At 36.1% G+C, this 20,072-nt stretch overlaps 2 protein-coding genes across 2 annotated transcripts; both read left to right on the plus strand.

The window, feature by feature from the left end:
* Positions 1–555: 555 nt before the first annotated feature.
* slc13a5b (solute carrier family 13 member 5b) lies at positions 556–6,695 on the plus strand. Its single transcript, XM_079885538.1, has 12 exons — positions 556–749; positions 1,731–1,859; positions 1,948–2,084; positions 2,200–2,411; positions 3,267–3,438; positions 3,518–3,640; positions 3,721–3,933; positions 4,163–4,269; positions 4,404–4,525; positions 5,184–5,345; positions 5,827–5,964; positions 6,298–6,695. Exons 1-12 carry the CDS (start codon positions 648–650, stop codon positions 6,421–6,423), a joined length of 1,743 nt encoding a protein of 580 aa, XP_079741664.1. The 5' UTR covers positions 556–647; the 3' UTR covers positions 6,424–6,695.
* Positions 6,696–12,675: 5,980 nt separating this feature from the next.
* Positions 12,676–19,085, plus strand: slc47a3 (solute carrier family 47 member 3). The gene is made up of 18 exons (XM_079886437.1): positions 12,676–12,748; positions 12,837–12,988; positions 13,525–13,626; positions 13,746–13,814; positions 13,901–14,049; positions 14,244–14,286; positions 14,532–14,576; positions 14,651–14,748; positions 14,847–14,944; positions 15,038–15,151; positions 15,890–15,957; positions 16,032–16,140; positions 16,286–16,361; positions 17,230–17,299; positions 17,514–17,646; positions 18,211–18,305; positions 18,414–18,456; positions 18,542–19,085. The coding sequence occupies exons 1-18, from the start codon at positions 12,742–12,744 to the stop codon at positions 18,754–18,756; spliced, it is 1,686 nt and encodes a 561-aa protein (XP_079742563.1). The 5' UTR covers positions 12,676–12,741; the 3' UTR covers positions 18,757–19,085.
* Positions 19,086–20,072: the final 987 nt, after the last annotated feature.

Below are 20,072 nucleotides of genomic sequence, written 5' to 3' on the forward strand. Positions count from 1 at the left end.
GATCAGTTCACTTAACTTTAAAAAGTGAGGAAAACCGTTGCTTTAAAATGATTAAGTAAATAAATGTAATGCATAATTGAAAAAAATAACTTATGTGGAATTGTAAAATTCTCACAACTTAACTTTCAATGCATGAAGTTTATTCCTTAATAATTTTAAGGCAACGGGTTTCCTCACTTTTTTAAGTTAAGTCAACTAAGGTCTCAGAACATGGTGTCCCTTACTTCGATTATAACAATAATTCATCAATGTACATCCAAGTAAACACTTGACTACATGAGTTCATTCCATCTAAAACAATGCAGCACAAATTTTTTTTTGGCCATTTGGCAATGCTGTTAATATAGCTTCTAAACAGTCTGTAACTGTGTTAAATAGCATCCACTTTTCTTCTAAATCTCATCAGCCCAGAAATAGCAGCTGATTCCCTAGAGTATCATCAAGTTCTAAAGATAAAAAAATATATGATTTCAAATCTGGCTGTGTGCTGGAGTCTGTAATAATAATTGCTTTTTCTCTCTCACTCTCCCTGTCCCTCACTCACACACTCACTCACTCTCTCTCACTCCACCCCATTGAGCAGGTTAAAAGGACGAGTACAACAGTGTTAAACTTACTTTATATGCAAAAACTGTCTTTATTTTGAGATGTTCCCAACACTAAAATCCATATGGAACTTGAAGAATGGGATAGTCCTTTTCTTCACTCCTTTGATTCTTCTCCCACTTCCAGTAGTCATCAACACAAGGGTATGTAAATTAAAGCTTTCATCTGAATTGAACAAAATTTTGGCAACTTTTTACTTCAATGCTGAGAGCTTAAGCTTATAGAATTACTTCTATAGTGTAGATTTTGCAGGCTTTTGTCTGAGGTTATGCTTGTTAGTGTTTATGCACCTGTCAAATGCTTTAGTAACGTTAATGTATTCTGTTTAGTACATAGGGACTACATTCGTACCCTGAGGCCTCCATGTACAATAATTCATTGTGCCTCAAAATTGTTTTTTTAACCCTTTGTCATTGTGTATGTTCAAGCGTGGGAACACATAGTATAGTCTAAATTCCTGACTCAGAGTCAATGTGTTTTGCGGTCATGACTGTCATGTGCACGTTCATATCAATTGCTCCCACTGATAGTAAATGAAATGTGTATTTTTGCCTCATCCTCTGCATTGCCAGGCCCACTGCAGCTATTTTAAAGATGTTTAACAAGATATTTAACATATTTGAAAAGGCAATACTATTACAGTGGGGTCCAAAAGTCTGAGATCACATTCAAAATCTGGGATTCATCACTTCATCAAAAAAAAAACCCAAAGGTTTTGGATTTTGTAACAAAGAAACATTACGATATAAAATAATCAACAAAACAAAGATCACATCACTATTTGTTACTAATCAAATAAGTAAGCGTGTGATCATCATCATTAGAACTTCTTTTTACAGATGACCTTACGTCACAAGATGCTCTTTAGATGATTTTCAAATTATGCTGTACAGCATTGCTGCTGTCATTAAAGCGACAGACGGACATACCAAATGCTAAGGCATTTTAAATTTATTTTAATTAGGGGAAAAAAACAATTAAACTTTTCAATCATATTGATTAGTAAAATAATAAAATTGTACATTTATAAAATAAAATAAAATAGCATTAACTGCATTCATTTATGACTAATATGCCTATCTAATATAGCATGTGGTTTTAAAGAGCATGTTTCCATCTTCCAGGAGGCCAGCTGTGCCTATGTAATCATTCTGATGGCAGTATACTGGTGTACTGAGGCTCTTCCTTTAGCTGTCACATCACTGCTACCTGCTGTTCTCTTTCCCATGCTTGGTCTCATGCAGTCCAAAATGGTAAGTTGTTCCAGTTAAAGGTATGAATGAAGAGAAGAATAGCCCGAAAGCACACATCAAAAGCTAAAGCTTTTATGTCGTTCTTTAGGTGTGTATGCAGTACCTGAAGGACACTAACATGCTGTTTGTGGGTGGATTGATGGTCGCTGTGGCAGTTGAACACTGGAACCTGCACAAACGTATCGCCCTGAGAGTGCTGCTCATTGTTGGTGTGCGCCCAGCGCTGTAGGTTAAACCCTGTACCGGGCACAATCGTTGGTAGATTGTTAAATCCAATCTTTATTCATGTAGATTTCACGCTTGTATTCGCATTCTGACTGCTTCCTCTGTATTAATACAGTCTGATGCTGGGTTTCATGGGGGTGACAGCTTTCCTCTCCATGTGGATCAGTAACACGGCTACCACGGCCATGATGGTCCCTATAGTGCAGGCTGTGCTGGAACAGCTGAACAAACAGGAGACAGAGCCTTCACAGATGACCAGCGGTGAGGAGCGGCCCCAGGCCCCTGAGGCGGAGTACAAACAGACGGCAAAAGACAGAGACAAAGAAGGTCAGGCGAAGAATAAGATGAAGTGCATACACTACAGTTCAAAAGTTTGGGTTAATGACTTTTGAAAGAAATGAGTACTTTTGGTAACACTTCAGTTTAGGGTCCAATTCTCACTATTAGCATGCATATGACTAGATATTGGCTGTTTATTAGTACTTATAAAGCACATATTAATGCCTTATATGTATGACCATGTTCTACATCCTTAATCCTACCCAATAGCGAAACAACATCTACCTTACTAACTATTAATAAGTAGTAATTAGGAGTTTGTTGAAGCAAAAGTCGTAGTTAATAGTAAGTTAATAGTGAGAACTGGACTCTAAACTGAAGTGTGACCGTACTTTTATTCAGCAAGAATCCATTAAACTGATCAAAAGTGACAGGAAAGTCATTTATAGCTTAATGTTTCAAAAGTTTTCTATTTCAGATAAATGAGTTTAATACATCAAAGAATCCTGGAAAAACAAAATTCCACTAAAATCAACTGTTTTCAACATTGATAATAATAATAAAAAAGTTTCTTGAGCACCAAATAAGCATATTAGAATGATTTCTGAAGGATCATGTGACACGGAAGACTGGAGTAATGATGCTGAAAATTCAGCTTTGCCAACACAGGAATGAATGACATTTTAAAGTACATTAAAATAGAAAACAGTTATTTAAAATTTTAATAACATTCCACAATATAACTTTTGCTGCATTTCTGATTAAATAAATGCACACTTCTTGAGCATAAGAGAATACTTTTAAAACATTACAAAGTCTTACCAATCCCAAACTTTTGAATTCAAGACAGAATGTTTATTTTTTAATGAACTATCGCTTTTAAGTATATTCCCTATTTCTTAGTGGTGCTGCGCATGTTGGATGTCTCAGCAGAGGCCAAGCAAAAGGAGTCAGCAGAAAAGCGGCTCATGGCTAAAGGCATGACTCTGTGTGTGTGCTATGCTGCCAGCATTGGGGGAACGGCTACACTCACAGGCACTGGACCTAACCTAGTATTTAAGGGTCAGATGAACCAGTGAGTATTAAAAAACAAACTCTTTACTACAACCATTCGTGTTTCAAGTAACTGAACCCTTTGCTTTATTTTCATCCAGATTATTTCCTGAGAATGGTGATGTTATCAATTTCGCTTCATGGTTTGGGTTTGCGTTCCCCAACATGATCATCATGCTGACGATAGCTTGGCTCTATCTTCAGTTCGTTTTCATGGGATTCAAGTATGATATATAATCACTTTGGTAGATTTCACCTTTGCTTTTAACATTCCTTTCATGAAGCTCTTTGTTCATGTCTCCAGCATTAGGAAGACATGGGGATGTGGGGTGGTAAAGTCCGAAAAGGATATAGCCGCCTATAATGTGATCCGGGAGCAGCATCTTCTGCTGGGACCGATGTGTTTTGGTGAACTCAGCGTTCTGGCTCTCTTCAGTTTGCTTGTGGCGCTGTGGTTTAGTCGAGATCCTGGATTTGTGGCAGGCTGGGCAACACACACCTTCAACATTGAAGCAGAGTATGATTTAGTCTTGAATCACTGAATTTATTCACTTAATTTATTCAAGTCACTAACCATGTTTGATATCCATCTAAATGTAATTGATTTTTTCATAGACTAAACTCAAAATAAATTATTTGATGTTTATACAAAAATATTTATTTTTGTCATATTGTATTAAATATATATTTAGGACATTTTGGAATAATAATATAACTTTTTGATGTTTAAAATTCCATACATTCAGATATGTGACAGATGCTACAGTTGCAGTCTTCATTGCCATGTTGCTCTTTATTCTTCCATCAAAACCACCTCGGCTTTGCTTCTGGTCATCAACTGGCTCTGAAACAGGTAAGACATATTTTACACAACAAAAAGGTCTACACTGAAAACACTGGAACCTATTAGATAGCCAGATAGCTATATGTCAGATGGCTGAGAGTTTGGATACTGTTTGCTATGACCCACTATATATTCATTCACAGAGCCTCAGCTCTCTTCTGCACCCAGTACAGCCCTGCTGTCCTGGAAAGTAGCTCAAAAGAAGTTACCCTGGAACATAGTTTTGCTTCTAGGTGGAGGATTTGCCCTGGCCAAAGGTAGTGAGGTGAGAGTCTTATGCACTCAATGAAAAAGTTATTTGACAATTAGTGATTTTCTCCAAACCGCTGTCAAGATAAATGGCGGCTGTCATAAAACTGGTCTCTAAACATTTGCAAACATTTTTTTTGATAAGAGATTTATTGAAACATACAATAATTAAGACATCAATAACAGAATAAATAAAAACATAATGTGTTTATAGCATTTAGAGCATATATTTAACAATGTATGTAGAATTATAGCAATATGCTCTATAAACATCAGCCAAATTTTGTAGACAAAAAGGGTTGGTTGTCTATAGCAGCAATGCATGAAGCATGGCTCACATAGAGGCTCACAGCCAATTCGCTTGACCAACTTGATCCCTGCAATGCGAAATCTATGTAGGGAAATGTTTTGCCCTCACACGAATTCTTATTGAAATTACTAGATGATTTCAAACACAAATTTCACCAAGCAACGGTAAATATGACCTTTAGGTCTCATATTGATATCGTGCATCACATGTCCAAAACCTCAGAATTTACTCTGATAATAAAAACATAACTAATTAGCTTGATCACATAATGATGGATTAACGTAATCATCATTATGATTAAAAAAAGTGAACAAGTTCCATATTTTTGACCTGCATTTGACTTCATATATCTCTTTTATCTCAGGAGTCAGGTCTATCCAGATGGATTGGAAACCAGTTGACTCCCCTACACAGTATCCCTCCCTGGGCCATTGTTATCATCCTGTGCCTCGTGATTGCCGTTTTCACTGAATGCACCAGCAATGTGGCCACAGCAACCCTTTTCCTGCCTGTTCTTGCTACTATGGTAAGAATTGAATGTAAACCCAGGAGCAAAATTGAAAGCCTTAGGAAGGTTTTCTCATTCTTATCAGGGAATAGGTGCGGGAAAAGCCTTCAATGCAAGTAGAACATGAGAAAATGAAATACATACTGTATTTTTTTTGTGTGTGTGTGTGTGTGTGTGTGTGTGTGCGTGTGTGTGTGTGTGTACGTGTACATATATGTATATGAGCCCAAAAGGCGCAGGTGCTCAAATTCTTGAAATAGTATCCAACATGAAGTTGTATTGCTCACCAGCTGTGCAATGCTTCAATGAAATGCCGGCCTCTGTGCAGACATGACTCACAGTTTGTTCTAATCTCTAAGAATTACAGCCCAATTACAGACACTTAGAGACAGCTTAGAAAACACGCACTTAGATCAGAGACACATGAGTCAGCACTATCCACAATTAAATCTTGTTTTCTGCTTTATAAATATGTCAGACATTTCTGATTGTTTCACAGTCTCAATCTGTTGGAATCAACCCTCTGTACGTCATGGTGCCATGCACACTTAGCGCATCCTTCGCGTTCATGTTACCTGTGGCAACTCCTCCAAACGCTATAGTCTTTTCCTATGGATACCTCAAGGTTTCAGACATGGTGAGTTTCAAAATTGGTTTTATTCTAGAAAAAAAAAATCACTTTCCCTGGTTTGCTCTGCCCAAATGACAATTTCAGCTCATTTTCATATTCAAAATGTCTTTAAAAGCTCATCATAACACAAAGGAACTGGTTTACAAGACCAGTTACAAGACGTGATGGTAACTGGTTTACAAGACGTGAATGTTAAAACAGAGAATTTATTCAAACAAATGTGGCCCTATATATAGACAAACCATAAGTTGTTTGACCACTTCTAAAAGATGTCCCTTCCCAGCTGCTCCAGTGACCAATAAACTCACTCAGTGACATTTAACTTTTTGTTTTTCTCAGGCAAAAACTGGCATGATGATGAATGTCATAGGGATTTTCTGCATCACCTTAGCCATCAACACCTGGGGCAAGGCCATGTTCAACCTAGATTCTTTCCCTGCATGGGCCAACCAAACAGTAATATGATGGACAGTACGAGGCCGAATGCAAACCAGCAAGCTGCTCGTTTTCTTCCCATTATTCTCATAAACTTCATGGATCCAAGCTGTAGCACAGAGAAACTGAAACCTGCCATGTCTTGCAGAACTATTTTGCACATTGATAACCTCTTTCACTTAAGGGTCTGACTAAATAAGCATCCATATATGCTATGTTCAAATATTTGGGGTCAGTAAGTTTTTTTGAAAGAAGTCTCTTATGCTCACCAAGAGTGCATTTATAAGATCAAAAATACAATAAGAACAAAAATATTGAGAAATATTATTATAAATTAAAATAACTGTTTTCTATTTTAAAGTATTTAAAATGTTTTTTTTTTTTTTGTTTTTTTTTAGATGGGAAAGCTGAATTTTTAGCAGGCAATACTGCAGTATTTGTGTCCTTATTGAATAAAAGCATTATTTAAAAATGAAAAACTGACTCTTACTGACCCCAAACTTTGAACAGTATGCAGGATCATCACATAAGTTGATCTAACAAATGATATGTTGACTCAAAATAAGAAAGCATAGAACAAACAAGGAATGGAACCAATTTAAGCAGCAGGTTAGAAACATTATTTTCAAGCATATCTTTCACATATTGTTTAGAAGGCATGCTAATCTGTCAGAACCACAACTAGTTGAGCAACACTTTCGTCAACTAAATAATAAGGCATTAACTCCAATTATAATTACCCATTTGAATTTCTCATGACTGAGATATGAAAACCTCATCCACGACCACAACTGCCTTAAATCTCGGGTAACTCCTACATTGAATGAAACAAATACCTCATAGTTCATAACAGGTGTACTGAAACATTTGAACATTTATACATTTTGGCAATCAGATTATTAAACTATATCTATGTTGTTGTGTTTTAACAGAATTTACAGTATGTAAATATGCAACTTCAATACTGTGTGTACATCTATGTTTCAAGTTTTTATAATTCCACTAAATCCACCAATCAGTGATTACCTATAGCATCAAAATGACTTGAATATTTGTAAAATCAAAGTACTGCAGAATTGTAAAACATATGACCTTAGTGTGAATGAAAGACGGTCTTCCAGAGTTTAATGCACCTATACTGTATATTCCAGTGTGATGTGTGAGTTCATTGATACACTGTATCTCATTTTGTTTGAATAAATACTACAATGCTTACTGAATATTTCTTTTGGAATTTTGGAGAAATTATTAGGATAAATCTGTTTATGAAAATAAAGCACTTAAAGGGCATGACTGTAAATGGAATATGCCCTCAAACTGCTGTTCTGTTATGTTAAAGAGATAAAACTAAATAAAACCATATCTTTCCCTACAACAATATGCTTGATCCTAAATTACACATTCTGCTCAGTGTCTATGGTGTTTATGTTATATATGCTTCTGGTAACATGCCCAATGTTAAGTTTAGCGTTGTTGATATATTCTGTTAGCCTATATTGTAATAGCATAAGATGATGTATATATAAAAATAAAATAAAAACTGACACCAGCTGCTGTTTAAAATAACTATAATTATTCAACTTAAACTTTGCACACCAAGGACACTAAAAGGAAGACTTTCATTAAGTTCAAAGTGATCCCGTCAGTACAAATTAAATGTGAAGCAAGGACTATTTGGGGAAAAGGCATGGCACAGAAACAATGACAGCAATGACAGTGTTCTATAAACATTGAGCCCTATAAAATTGCTCAGCTGACTCTCTCATGCAAGCACAACCAGATTTGGTTCACTTCAAAATAAAGAGCCAGTCTGTAATATAGAAAGAAAGCTAACAGATTTTCTGCACACAAAAAAGGCAGTTTTCTATATGATGGATCAGAACAACAACAACAAAAAACTCTGAGACTGACAATTCAATATATTTTGTTCTACTTAGGTTTCCTAACAGAACGTTAGCATATGGGTCCCAGTTGGTTACTTTAAACAATGAATTAATTAATAAATCAATAAGTAATTCTAAGAACGTTTTCGGGTGTTTAACCAAAAACATACCTTGTTACACTGAGTTTTTACTGACAGCCTAAAAAGATTGTTTACAGAACGTTCTCTAATAGTTATTTTTACATTCACAGAACTAAAAATTGTTAGCTGGGTTCAGCCTTTCTTTGAGAAGAAAGTGTGGGAAAGTTCTGGTTTCAAGCAGGAACATGAAGTATGCTTACATTTAATGTCAACAGAAAGCAGGTGGTTCCACACAAAAAGACTGACTTTAAAAGTCAATGTTTGGTTGTGACTGTGACTCAATCACAATCTCTAAGGTCAAGTTAAATCCTAAGGGTAGACAGTGCTGCACCACTGCAAATCCACCTGATGATTTCACAAATCTTCCAAGGTTAGAAGCACTGGATTAATGATAGCTCATGGTCTTGTGGAGACAAAAGACTAGACTTCACAACCATGTGTTTATAGTCTCCATGCAGCCAGCAGCCACACTGCAACCCCACAGTGCATAATAATCCTCAATTGCTGAAGTATGACCAGGTTGAAACCTCATGATAATTTCTTGCAATTGTTGCAATAACTACAGAGGAATGTTGCAATTTTGGTCAGGTTTAGATCACATGCATGCGGCCGAATGGGCAGCAGAACGAAAGAAGTGTGCCAAACAAAGAAATCCTTTTATAACACACAAAAATCTTTGGCATAAAACAAAGCGATGAAATTGAATTACAGAAAGTGATTCTCAAAAAAGGTCTGCCTTTCACCACAGAATGCATTTTTTTTCTATTTAAGAAATTAAATTGTTATAGGGCTAACAAGTAAGCAGCTAACAAGCGGTTGGGTGTTCTGTGACACTGTGATCACTATGATCCTAGATCTTTGAGGGAAGGAACAGATTTAATTACAGTGCCCTTTTCTGCTTTTCGGCATCTCCAACACCCACTCATTATCCATCTGAACCAAAAGCGTATATGCCTCAGCCTCCAATTTGGCTGTATATACATATAAGAGCCCCCCCAAAAAAAGTAAGCAGAAGTTCATTTTTGCTTGGATGTTATTCTTGTCTAAGACTTTTTGTTGAACTAAGTGAATACGGTTAACTCTTTACTTTCTGGTAAGTAATATGTTGGATAAAAGGCTAATTCATTTTCTAGTACCCTGTATTAGTGACACAAAGAAATATGCTACTTTGGGAGAGAGCGGGGAGAGTTTTCTCTAGCAAAGGTTTTGTAGGTTAAAAATCCTCTTCAATTAAAACATTAAAATATTATATTATTAGATAAATTATTAATCATTAGACTGTCTCTGTGCTTTCTTCTCGTAGGCTATATTCATTGTAATAAAAAGTGTATCCAAGACTCAATCTATTATAATTTTAAGACAAATAGCTCCACCAAATGGCGACACAAGTAGTAGTGCACACAGACAATCTGTTTCACTAAACACATAGCAACCAATTAGAAACGTCAAATGTCAGTTTTGCCATTGTGAGGATAGCGTTCAAAAATTTCATGGGTTTTTCAGTACTTATACTAGTTATGAAAGGTACAGCAAGCAGTTGCTTTGTGGTCTCTCCCAAAATAGAGCAGTCTCCGTTTATTCCAATAGTGTGCAGCTGCACACCCGCAGCACCAGCAGTTTTCAGAACCATAGTTTCAAAACCGCAGTCACAGAACTGGAAGGGAGGGGCGGCGCTTAAACAGTCATAGTTGCGCTACCCATATCATTATGTAAATTGGCGTATTAAGACTCTTTGGTATTACTAATATCAAATATTACATAGGCCTATTACATACTATACTAATATTACATGGCTTGGTTGAATTCCAATGTAGAATGCGGTCTGTTATTTCAGACCGCTGCGAAGTAGGCTATAACACACCATTGCCATGAAAAATTGGCCAAAAAAATTGTATTGCTTCCGCTATTTTCTTTAGCGGAAGCAATACAATCATTTTTAAATCAATAAACTCCTTTTTAAATCAATAATTTGTCAAATTATTTATTTATTTTGTAGGTAGCCATGTAATAAGCGGGATAATGTATAGCGAGGCGTTATAGCGAATAACAACCCCTTCAGGCTGATTCAAGACCCCTCCGCTTCGCGTCAGGGTCCCTGTCGGGGTTGTTATTCGCTATAACAACCGCCTCGCTACATTATGCCTTATTTAGTGCCCCTGGGCACTGACACTGACGTGACGTCAACAGTGAAGTCAACCCAAATTTCATTTCCAACCAAAATCCAAGGTCTGTCCGACGTCGGATGCTGACGTCAAACTGACGTTGGGTTCTGACGTCAACCCAACTTTCACCATGCAAAAAGCTCAATCTTAACCCAGCTAACACAAATACGTGACTGTCTGTCACGTAACTGCAACATAATCTGGTGACCAAACTTTCGTCGTGGCGTGGCAACCGGAAAAGTGAAATTCCTGGATCCGTTGCCACGACGTAACTTTGTAACGTTGCAAGTAAGTACAGGGTTCCTGCAGGTTTCAGTTAGTCAAATTTAAGACCTTTTTAAGACATTTTAAGACCATAAAGATTGAAATTTAAGACCTAGGCCTACACGACGCATTGCCAAAAAATATTCAAATCAAAGAATTCATTTTATTTCAATGAATTCAGTCATTGAAAAAGCATTAACTTAATTTACAGATAAAGCAATCACATTAGTAACCTTCCACACCCAACAACGCGTGTCAGAGAAAATAACAGAATCAGATATAATTTTTTTTATAGAAAATTGTACTTTGCATATTATAGGCTAGGCCTAATGTAAAAAACACATAATTAGATGATTTTAGTTGATCATAGTTGATCATAACTAGAGATGAAATGGCATGAACATTTCACTTAATTATTATAGTGCCAAAAAGTATCACTGTTATCACAGAATCCTGTTCAAAAGTAGGCTACTAACTACACAATGAAATCAATTCACCAAGTTTTATGTCGAAAAACAGCAAACAAATAAAATTAGCATCAATACGCACTAATATAAACATTAAAATAATACGATTAAAAATGATAGCCAGATTTTAAAAGTGTCTTGCAACATGTTATATACTAACATGTACAAGTTCAAATTAAGTTGACAAAAAAGGTTTTTATAAAAAGATAAACCTCACATATTTCAGACTTTAATTTATCTTTTTTGACTCATTCTTTTTATAAAAAAATGATTTAGTGACATTTACAATACACTTTAGCTTATCTTTTATTATGAATAGTAAAATTCGGTCCGATTTTCCAGTGGCGTCTGTCGTTGCTATGCAACTCCACAATGACAAAAAAGTTTTAGTGGCTAATGGATTTCCACCGCCGAAAAACGCTTGCTGTAGCTCTGTTACGAGATTTATTTACGGAGAAGAGAAAAACACCCGTAGTGTTTGGGTGCACCCGCATCCTTCATGTCTTTTTTCATGTTGCTGCGCCTGGAAATAAACGAGCGCGTCGCTTCTATTATAACGAGCGCGTCGCACCGCAACCGCGTCGCTCCCATTATGAGCGCGCATACCGCGCGCCTACATTTGAAATAACGAACTTGAGCGCGCAAAAGACGCGATATGTGAACAGGCCCTAAGCGCGCGCCTACATTTGAATGAACTTGAGCGCGAAAAAGACGCGATATGTGAACTCCAAGCGGCAACCTCCCCGTCTCTCTCTTGAAACCAACACGGAAGTGAGTTAAACTGCAATTCATTGACTGGCCGCTTGGCCTGGCTGCAGAAGTGAGTCAAATCTGTATCTCCCTCATGTTAAAATCACCAACTTTACAGCAGAAAAAAACATGTTTACAGCCTGGATCTCTATGTGGCTTTGGTCTATACAGCTAATTTTGCCCTTCATAACAACTGTGAGGGGGGTGACTTTTTTTATAACTCATCCGTTTAGTTGATTAATATTTAAATTTAAGGGTGTGGCCACTTGAGTGACAGGTGGATTCCCGCTGATGTCAATGCTAGCCGTTTGTCTGCTGTTACTAGCCGTCACTTCACCTCAGCAAATGTTAGCTGCTGAACTTGCCTTCTCTGCGGTGTTTGTGCTTTTTTTCGGGATTATTTCATACAATTTAATACTTAAGCAAAATAAGTGGTTCCTATCATTAAAAACAGTTTGCTAGCACATTCTTTCCCCACTTCAGGCCTTACGATACGCATTCATTTGGACGATAAACAAATAATAAAACCACTAGTCTGAAAACTCATATAGTATGACAGATCCTCTCGACAAGTCTTTGGCCAAAAAAATAATCCGAAATATTAATATTTCAAGATCGATCCGCCCATCTCACGTGAGCTGGATTGGACTATGAATCTGTGACTCATTTATTGTGACCAGGAATGAAAAGTGCGGTTGAACTTTATATTCAGCATAAGCTACGGTAGATAAAAAGTGAACAATCATCTGAACGGCTTTTTCACGGCTCGTGTTTCAGGTTTCTGTGAATCAGCCATCAAACTATTTTTCAAGATGAACGAAGCAGAAAATACATCCACATGTCAAGGATACTCGAGATGTTTTAGAAGTTGTTTACCTGTGGACTTCACAAGAGAAATAGTAAACTTGTGCTATATAGCTCTGCCCGTGGTAAGTGGCCTACAGTATTTTATTTTAACTCTAAATTGCTTTTAACGTCATGGTTTAATCGATTAACTGATTAATGCTAGCAGTATTTTATCAGTATTCGTTATTATTGTAACCAGTAGCCTATTTATTTTGTACAGTAGGCTACATTTGTCATCCTTAAAAGGTGAAGTGACGTCATTTTTTACCCCAGCGGAAGCAAACGGAATTGCAGCTGTTATGTAACCTTTACATTATTTCTTCTCCCAGAAAAATAGCTAGCCTAATACATCAATAAATAAATAGAAAACCTGCTTTTTTGAAAACCCATAAGAAATTCCAGAGGGAACCTGCTTTTCCTGGTTTGGCCCACAAATTGACATCACATTATTGCTTCAAAGCAAGCCAACAGAAGAAGTGTATTATCATAATTTTTGAGAGAGTAAAAACACTTTATATAAATCTTTCTTTTGAGTTTGGCTAGCATCACAGAAATTACACACTTCACCTTTATTAATAGCCATGTTACCCATTAGACTGTCTCTGTGCTTTCTTTTCAGTTTTTGTCCTATCTTTTCGACTATTTAATCATTCTTGTAAGCACTGTGTTTTGTGGACACTTGGGAAAGATAGAGCTTGATGGTGTGACGCTTGCCATAGCTGTGAGTTTTAAATATTTATCTCCTCTTGAAATGTGTAGGCTAATGTAATTTAAATATATTTTAAATGTAGCCTAGTAAGAGAGTAATAATAATACATTTCACTGTGTTCTCGCCAACAGGCCATCAGTGTTATGGGTATTGGTATTGGCTATGGCTTGTCCGCAGCATGTGACACACTTATTTCTCAGGTAGAGGCTACAATGCATTACTCCGTTCATTCACACATAAACAAATACTTCGTTATTTGTCTCACACTGTCGCTCTGTCTTTGCAGGCTTTTGGAGCTGGTAACTTGCATCAAGTTGGTGTTATAACTCAGAGAGCTATTTTAATTCTGTTACTCGCATGTTTTCCATGCTGCGCCCTTCTTATCAATACAGAGTCAATACTGCAGGTTGTGGGGCAAAGCCCAGAGGTTGCAAGGTGAGCACTATACAAGACTGGCATTATCAAACACGGACGAGAGACAAAAAATGCAGACCGGCACAGACTACAGTAGTCCATGCAATGCTAGTAATAGCTTTATGGAATATATTTGTGTACTTAACTGGAATTAGTTATCAAAGAAAGAACAGGCTAGAGCATAATATTTTATTATTAACCTTATTCTGTTTCAGAGTATCTCAGCAGTATGTGAACATTTTTTTGCCTGGTCTTCCGGTATGTTTTTCATATACACATTATCTGAAAAAGTTGCCACACTTCAATATAACACACACTTATTTTGTCACATCTCAAATCTACTGAATGCCTAAAAAAGGGATTTTGCACCACTTATGGTCTAATGGTTGTTATTTCATAAACTCTGCGACTAAAATACTAAATTTTTATGACCATGTATATCATTTAAAGTACTTAGGGCTCTCAGTGTAGAAAAATAATACCATGTTATTTTTATCTCATAGGCTGCATTTATGTTCATTATTGAAGCGAAATATTTGCAGAATCAGGTAAGAGAAAAACATGAAAATGAACTGCTCCTAGAAAGCATGAATGTGAAACTTAATGAAATCTCTCATTTCAGGGAATAATTTGGCCCCTGGTCATTACTGGAATACTGGCAAATGTCCTAAATGTTTTAATCAACTATATCCTCATCTTTATTCTGAACATGGGTGTTCCGTGAGTTTCCATAACATTTGCTCTTAAACTACAGGACAGAAAGGAACATGGAAATCAAAGACATGATAGCTTACTGACCATGTGTATTTCAACTTCAGAGGATCAGCAGCTGCTAATACCATCTCTCAGTACAGTTTGGCGATCATATTGTTTATCTACATCCGATGCAAAGATCTTCATAAGGACACTTGGGCTGGTCAGTACAAAATCTGTATATATAATTATGTGCATGTGAAAGCCATTGAAAGTTGACGGATAGATTTTAAAGCACTTCTTTGTGGACGTATAGGTTGGTCGATAGACTGTTTGCAGGAGTGGGGCTCATTCATCCGTCTGGCCATTCCAAGTATGCTCATGATGTGTGCAGAGTGGTGGACGTACGAGATTGGAGGGCTGCTGTCAGGTTAGCTAAAAAATGTAGGGACAACAAATATTAACATAATAACAACATATTCAGTGTATATGATTATATTTATTAAAATCATAATTGGATGCTGCCTTATTGGGACATTACTTGTCCCTGTCCGTAACGCTACCAGTTAAACACTTTATTCCCAGTATTAAATACCCATTAAACACTTTATTTCCACTTAATATATATAAAAATATATATATATTTTCTTAATTTTATCGGGTCAAAAGCTAGCACCACTAGACTTGCTCTCCACTCCAATGATCTTGTTATCAGATGGGTTACTTTTGTAATTTTGTCTGGCTCAATCAGACAATTGGTGGGCGGAGTTAGTGTAAATAGTCTCTGCTAATAAGATAGGCTATGTATTTGCTCTAAATGTAAATAGACACTTTGACACTTTAAGTATATTGCAATGACTAGAAATTAAACACAGATGAATTTTGACAAAACATAAATACACCATTCATTTTGTGTAATTATGCCTTTAGTATGTTTTTGTATTCAATTTTTAAGGCTTTGGGATAAAATTCTGGAAAATAATTTCCTGGAATTTAATTTTTTTTTTTTTAAATTCTACTTTGTTATATTCTAAATTGAATTACAATTCTGCATTCCTTCTCAAGTCAAATCCAGGAAATGATTTGAAATTTAAAAGGGGTTTTCAATCCAGTTCTGAATTGCGCAGAACCCTGTTCCTGACCTTTGATTTTTTTTTTTTTATGGCAGGTCTGATAAGTGAAGTGGAGCTTGGAGCTCAGTCAGTTGTGTATGGACTGGCAAATATTGCTTACATGGTATATATTCATTAGTGTGGAAGTGTTTTATTTCAAGCTTGTATGAACACTATAAGTGAGTGGCCTGTGTTCAGTTCCCTATAGGTTTCAGTGTGGCTGGCAGTGTGAGAGTGGGGAATGCCATGGGAGCAGGAGATGTTGCTCAAGCCAAGCTCTCTGCTAGACTCTCTATGATTTGTGCAGGTAAAGAACAAATGGCCCGCTGTATTGTATATGTTCTTTGCAAATAGGTTGCTTATCCATTTTTCTTATTATTTATTATTTATTATCCATTTCTTCTTATTCTTATGAGAAATGTGTAAATTATGATTTTGTATTTTATTTACAGTTTCTGTTGCAGTGGTTTTGGCAACTGTCATTGGTTCCTCAAAGAATGTAATTGCTTATATCTTCACAAATGACAAGTGAGTGTTCTTCCTTTAGTTAAAAACATTTCAGTCATGACAACTCTCAGAGTGGATTATTTCAACCAGCATTTACTGGCATGAGGCGTGAGCTTAATTTTGGCGGAAGAGATCTGCTACACTGCTGCTGCACAAATGCAAGAATTTGTTCAGCTTAGTCAAAATAACAAACAAAAAGGACAGGCTGCTGCAAGAAAATGGTAGAACCACTGTAGCAGATCTCAACAGGTGGTGCTGGGGAGGACTCGAGGAGGAGGGATAGACAGAAGTTTTCATAATCACGCAGCAGGGCAATCGCAGGCTAAGGTACGAGACATATGGTTACGTGGATTAGGAAGTACTTCTGATTGGCTGATGCCACTGTGTTGGAAGAACCAATCAGTGCTCGGTTAGAGTTTCATGACTGAACTATGTATTTGCAGCATTTTTCCGTAATTATCTTCTGTGTAATTTGCTCCTAATCTCTCTTAAGTACTTAAGTTGGAACTCCAGAATGAACTTTACTCAGGTGATGCTTTATTAACTTTATATTTTGAAGGCATTTCAAAATCTTTGCTCAAAAAGAAGTTTTAGATGAAATTTTTTCCAGATACAAAAACAAGTTATGTATGCAGTATACAAGCTATTTTAAATATACATTTTATAATAAAAAAGTTGCTTTTTCAATCATTTTATATATTAATAATAATTCGTTTTCTTTATAATAATTCTAGATTTTGCATCTGGAAATAACATAACATTAACCTGTTTTTAAAAAATAACATATTTTCAAAGCCCCAAACTCATAAAATGAAAGTCATAAAATAGCTAAAAATGTTTTTTGAAAACAGCATTTCGACAAAAATAAAAAATGTCCTTCTTCTCACAGAGACATCAGAGCGAGGGTTGCCACAGTAATGGTTTTATATGCTCCTTTCCATCTTCTTGATGCCACAGCGGTAAGTCATTAGTCGAGTTGTGTTAGAGCACTCACAGCCCTCATTAGTGTTAATAACAAAACTGACAACAACACAATGATCATGAGAGTTGAGTTCAAACCTTAATTAAATAGGATTTTGTCCTTCACACATAAATAAATCTGACACTGCTGCACTGGAATGGGTCATCTGGGGAGATGATGTTAATTATTGTTTCTTCCTTTAATCCAATCAGGCAGCAGGTGGCAGTATAGTGAAAGGCCTGGGAAAACAGAAAATGGGGGCAATCTGCAACCTTGTGGGATATTACGGTGTTGGCTGTCCAATTGGAATATCCTTGATGTTTGCTGCTAAAATGGGAATTTTTGGTGAGACATATATGATACAATATAATACATTTTCAATTTTTCTATTCTCAGTATTGTAATATTCTATTATTATTAAATTATATATATATATATATGTATAAATAATAAATTGTATTTAAAATGTTAAACATTTTTATGATATTTAATTAATTTGTTTTCACTGTCTTACATTTCATGTAAATCATTCCTCTATACAGTTACATATGGAGAGAGGGGAAATATATATATATATATTAACATGTTTTATAATATATATATATATATATATACAATTATATATATGTATGTGTGTATATATATATATATATATACAATTATATATATGTATGTATGTATATATATATATATATATATATATATATATATATATATATATATATATATATACACAATTATATATATATATATATATATACATGTATGTATATATATACATATACACACACACAAACACACACATTTTATTAATCTTACATATATAAACATATCCAGTATATAGTAATATTTTTTTTTCTGTTTCACAGTCTTGCATTCTATGTAAATCATTGCTTTAATCTCCTCAAGGTCTGTGGACTGGCCTGTTAATTTCAGTCTTCCTTCAGTCAGTGTTCCTTATTGTCCTTCTTTTCAATTTGAACTGGAAAAAAGTATCTGAAGAGGTGAGGGATATAGGATTCCCTTTTATTAAAAGCTTTAGAACTTAAAATCGCTTTAGTTCTTTTACAGTGCATTTTGAGTGAAGCTTGATCTAAATATGAACTTTTCAGGCACAGATCAGGGCTGGTGTGCTGCCAAGAAGGACGGATGATGGTAATATGTTTGTTTAGACGCTAATCATTCAAAAGTCTTGATTATATTTAATGAGGCATGCTAATAAGAGTCATTTTCTTGACAGGTGCACAAGAGGAGGGCGGACATATTGAGGACTGTGCTGTGAATAATGCTACAGATGTGGATGGGCTACTGGATGATCAGACCGATGTGATAGTCGCTACAGTGAGGATACAGCTGCCACTGAGGGTGTTAGTGCTGCGCCGTGGCCTGGCTCTGGCAGCTATGCTTGTGCTCCTCGCTGCTGGACTCAGTGTTAAATTCCTTCTTAACAGATGACAGCCTAACAACCAAAGGACTGGTATTGGGGAAATGTCTTAAAGCAGACAAACAGTCCACCCAGATTATGGATGGTAGGATGCCACCCAAAAGGTGCGCACCTATGCATCATGTCCACTTTGTATCTGAAAATCTTTCCGGGACTTCAGATGGTGTCCATGCATTAAGTACCAGTGCATTGTTTTGTTTTTACATGACAGGGGGTGAATCATTTTGTACTTGCTCATATTGTGTTAATGTTTATATTTATTTATATAAATATATTTTATTAATCTGACTCTGTTAAACAAAAACAACCTGTACAATCCCAAGTCCTACAATAAAGCCATTACCACTTGCTCTCACATCTTTATCATCTCATGAATTTATATTTAAAAGAGCAAATGTGTTGGAATGTGAACAATGGGAAGATGTTTAAGTTCATGAAATAACATTCAAAGTCGAAATGCACAAAAATATACTTTGTGCATGCTGATGCAAAAAAAATATACACAAACATTGGTTGTCATTAAAGTCAACATGTAAGGCGAGAGAGCGAGACAATAATTCCTTTCCTCCAGCAGCCAGTCACTCACATGGGATTGCAGCAATTAGCAAACAACAGTGATCCGATTAATTCTAGATGGACAAAATCAAGCCCCGCACCAAATGTTCCTCATTCGAAAAGTCATTTCACTTGTATATATGCCACAATAAAGAATCAAAATTTCAGTTTTATGCTAACTATAATTGCTGAGACCATGCCACATTGCAACTATGATTTTCACATAGACTTTGTTCAATCAACACACTAGGATCAGGGGATGAGAATTTTTTTATTAAATAAATTTTCCGTCCTCAAGTGACCTGGCTCTAAATATAGCTGATGAAGAAAAATACCCTCCTAAAACACTCTGAATATAATGGGATATAGTGATTTGTTGACCCAGTGTTCGATTTCGCTGTATTTGTCGCCAATTTATTCAATTTCTCTAATCTATAAAATAAGTAAGCTTGACCAAAGTTCTTGTGGGGAACATTTATTGAAGGTGGTAGTGTAGCAGTTCTTCAGCAGCAATGTTAGCGTGTCAGTCTTCAAAGAATCTAAACCCTTCTAAGAATCTTAACTTCTCCCAAAGTTCTGTCTGTGGGACAGGACTTTATACCTGAAGACAAAAGGGCTACTAACAATAAATACTGTTAGGACTTCCCACTGGAGATCCTGCAATCTACAATAAGTTCCTGAGGAATGCTGTTGCTTTGTTATTCTAACTGTATGAACCATTTGGTTCACATCTTTACAGACACAGTTTCAGTGAAATTGCATCTGAGGCACA

This window comes from Squalius cephalus (assembly GCF_949319135.1).
Source record: "Squalius cephalus genome assembly, chromosome: 11".
Classification (NCBI taxonomy): domain Eukaryota; kingdom Metazoa; phylum Chordata; class Actinopteri; order Cypriniformes; family Leuciscidae; genus Squalius; species Squalius cephalus.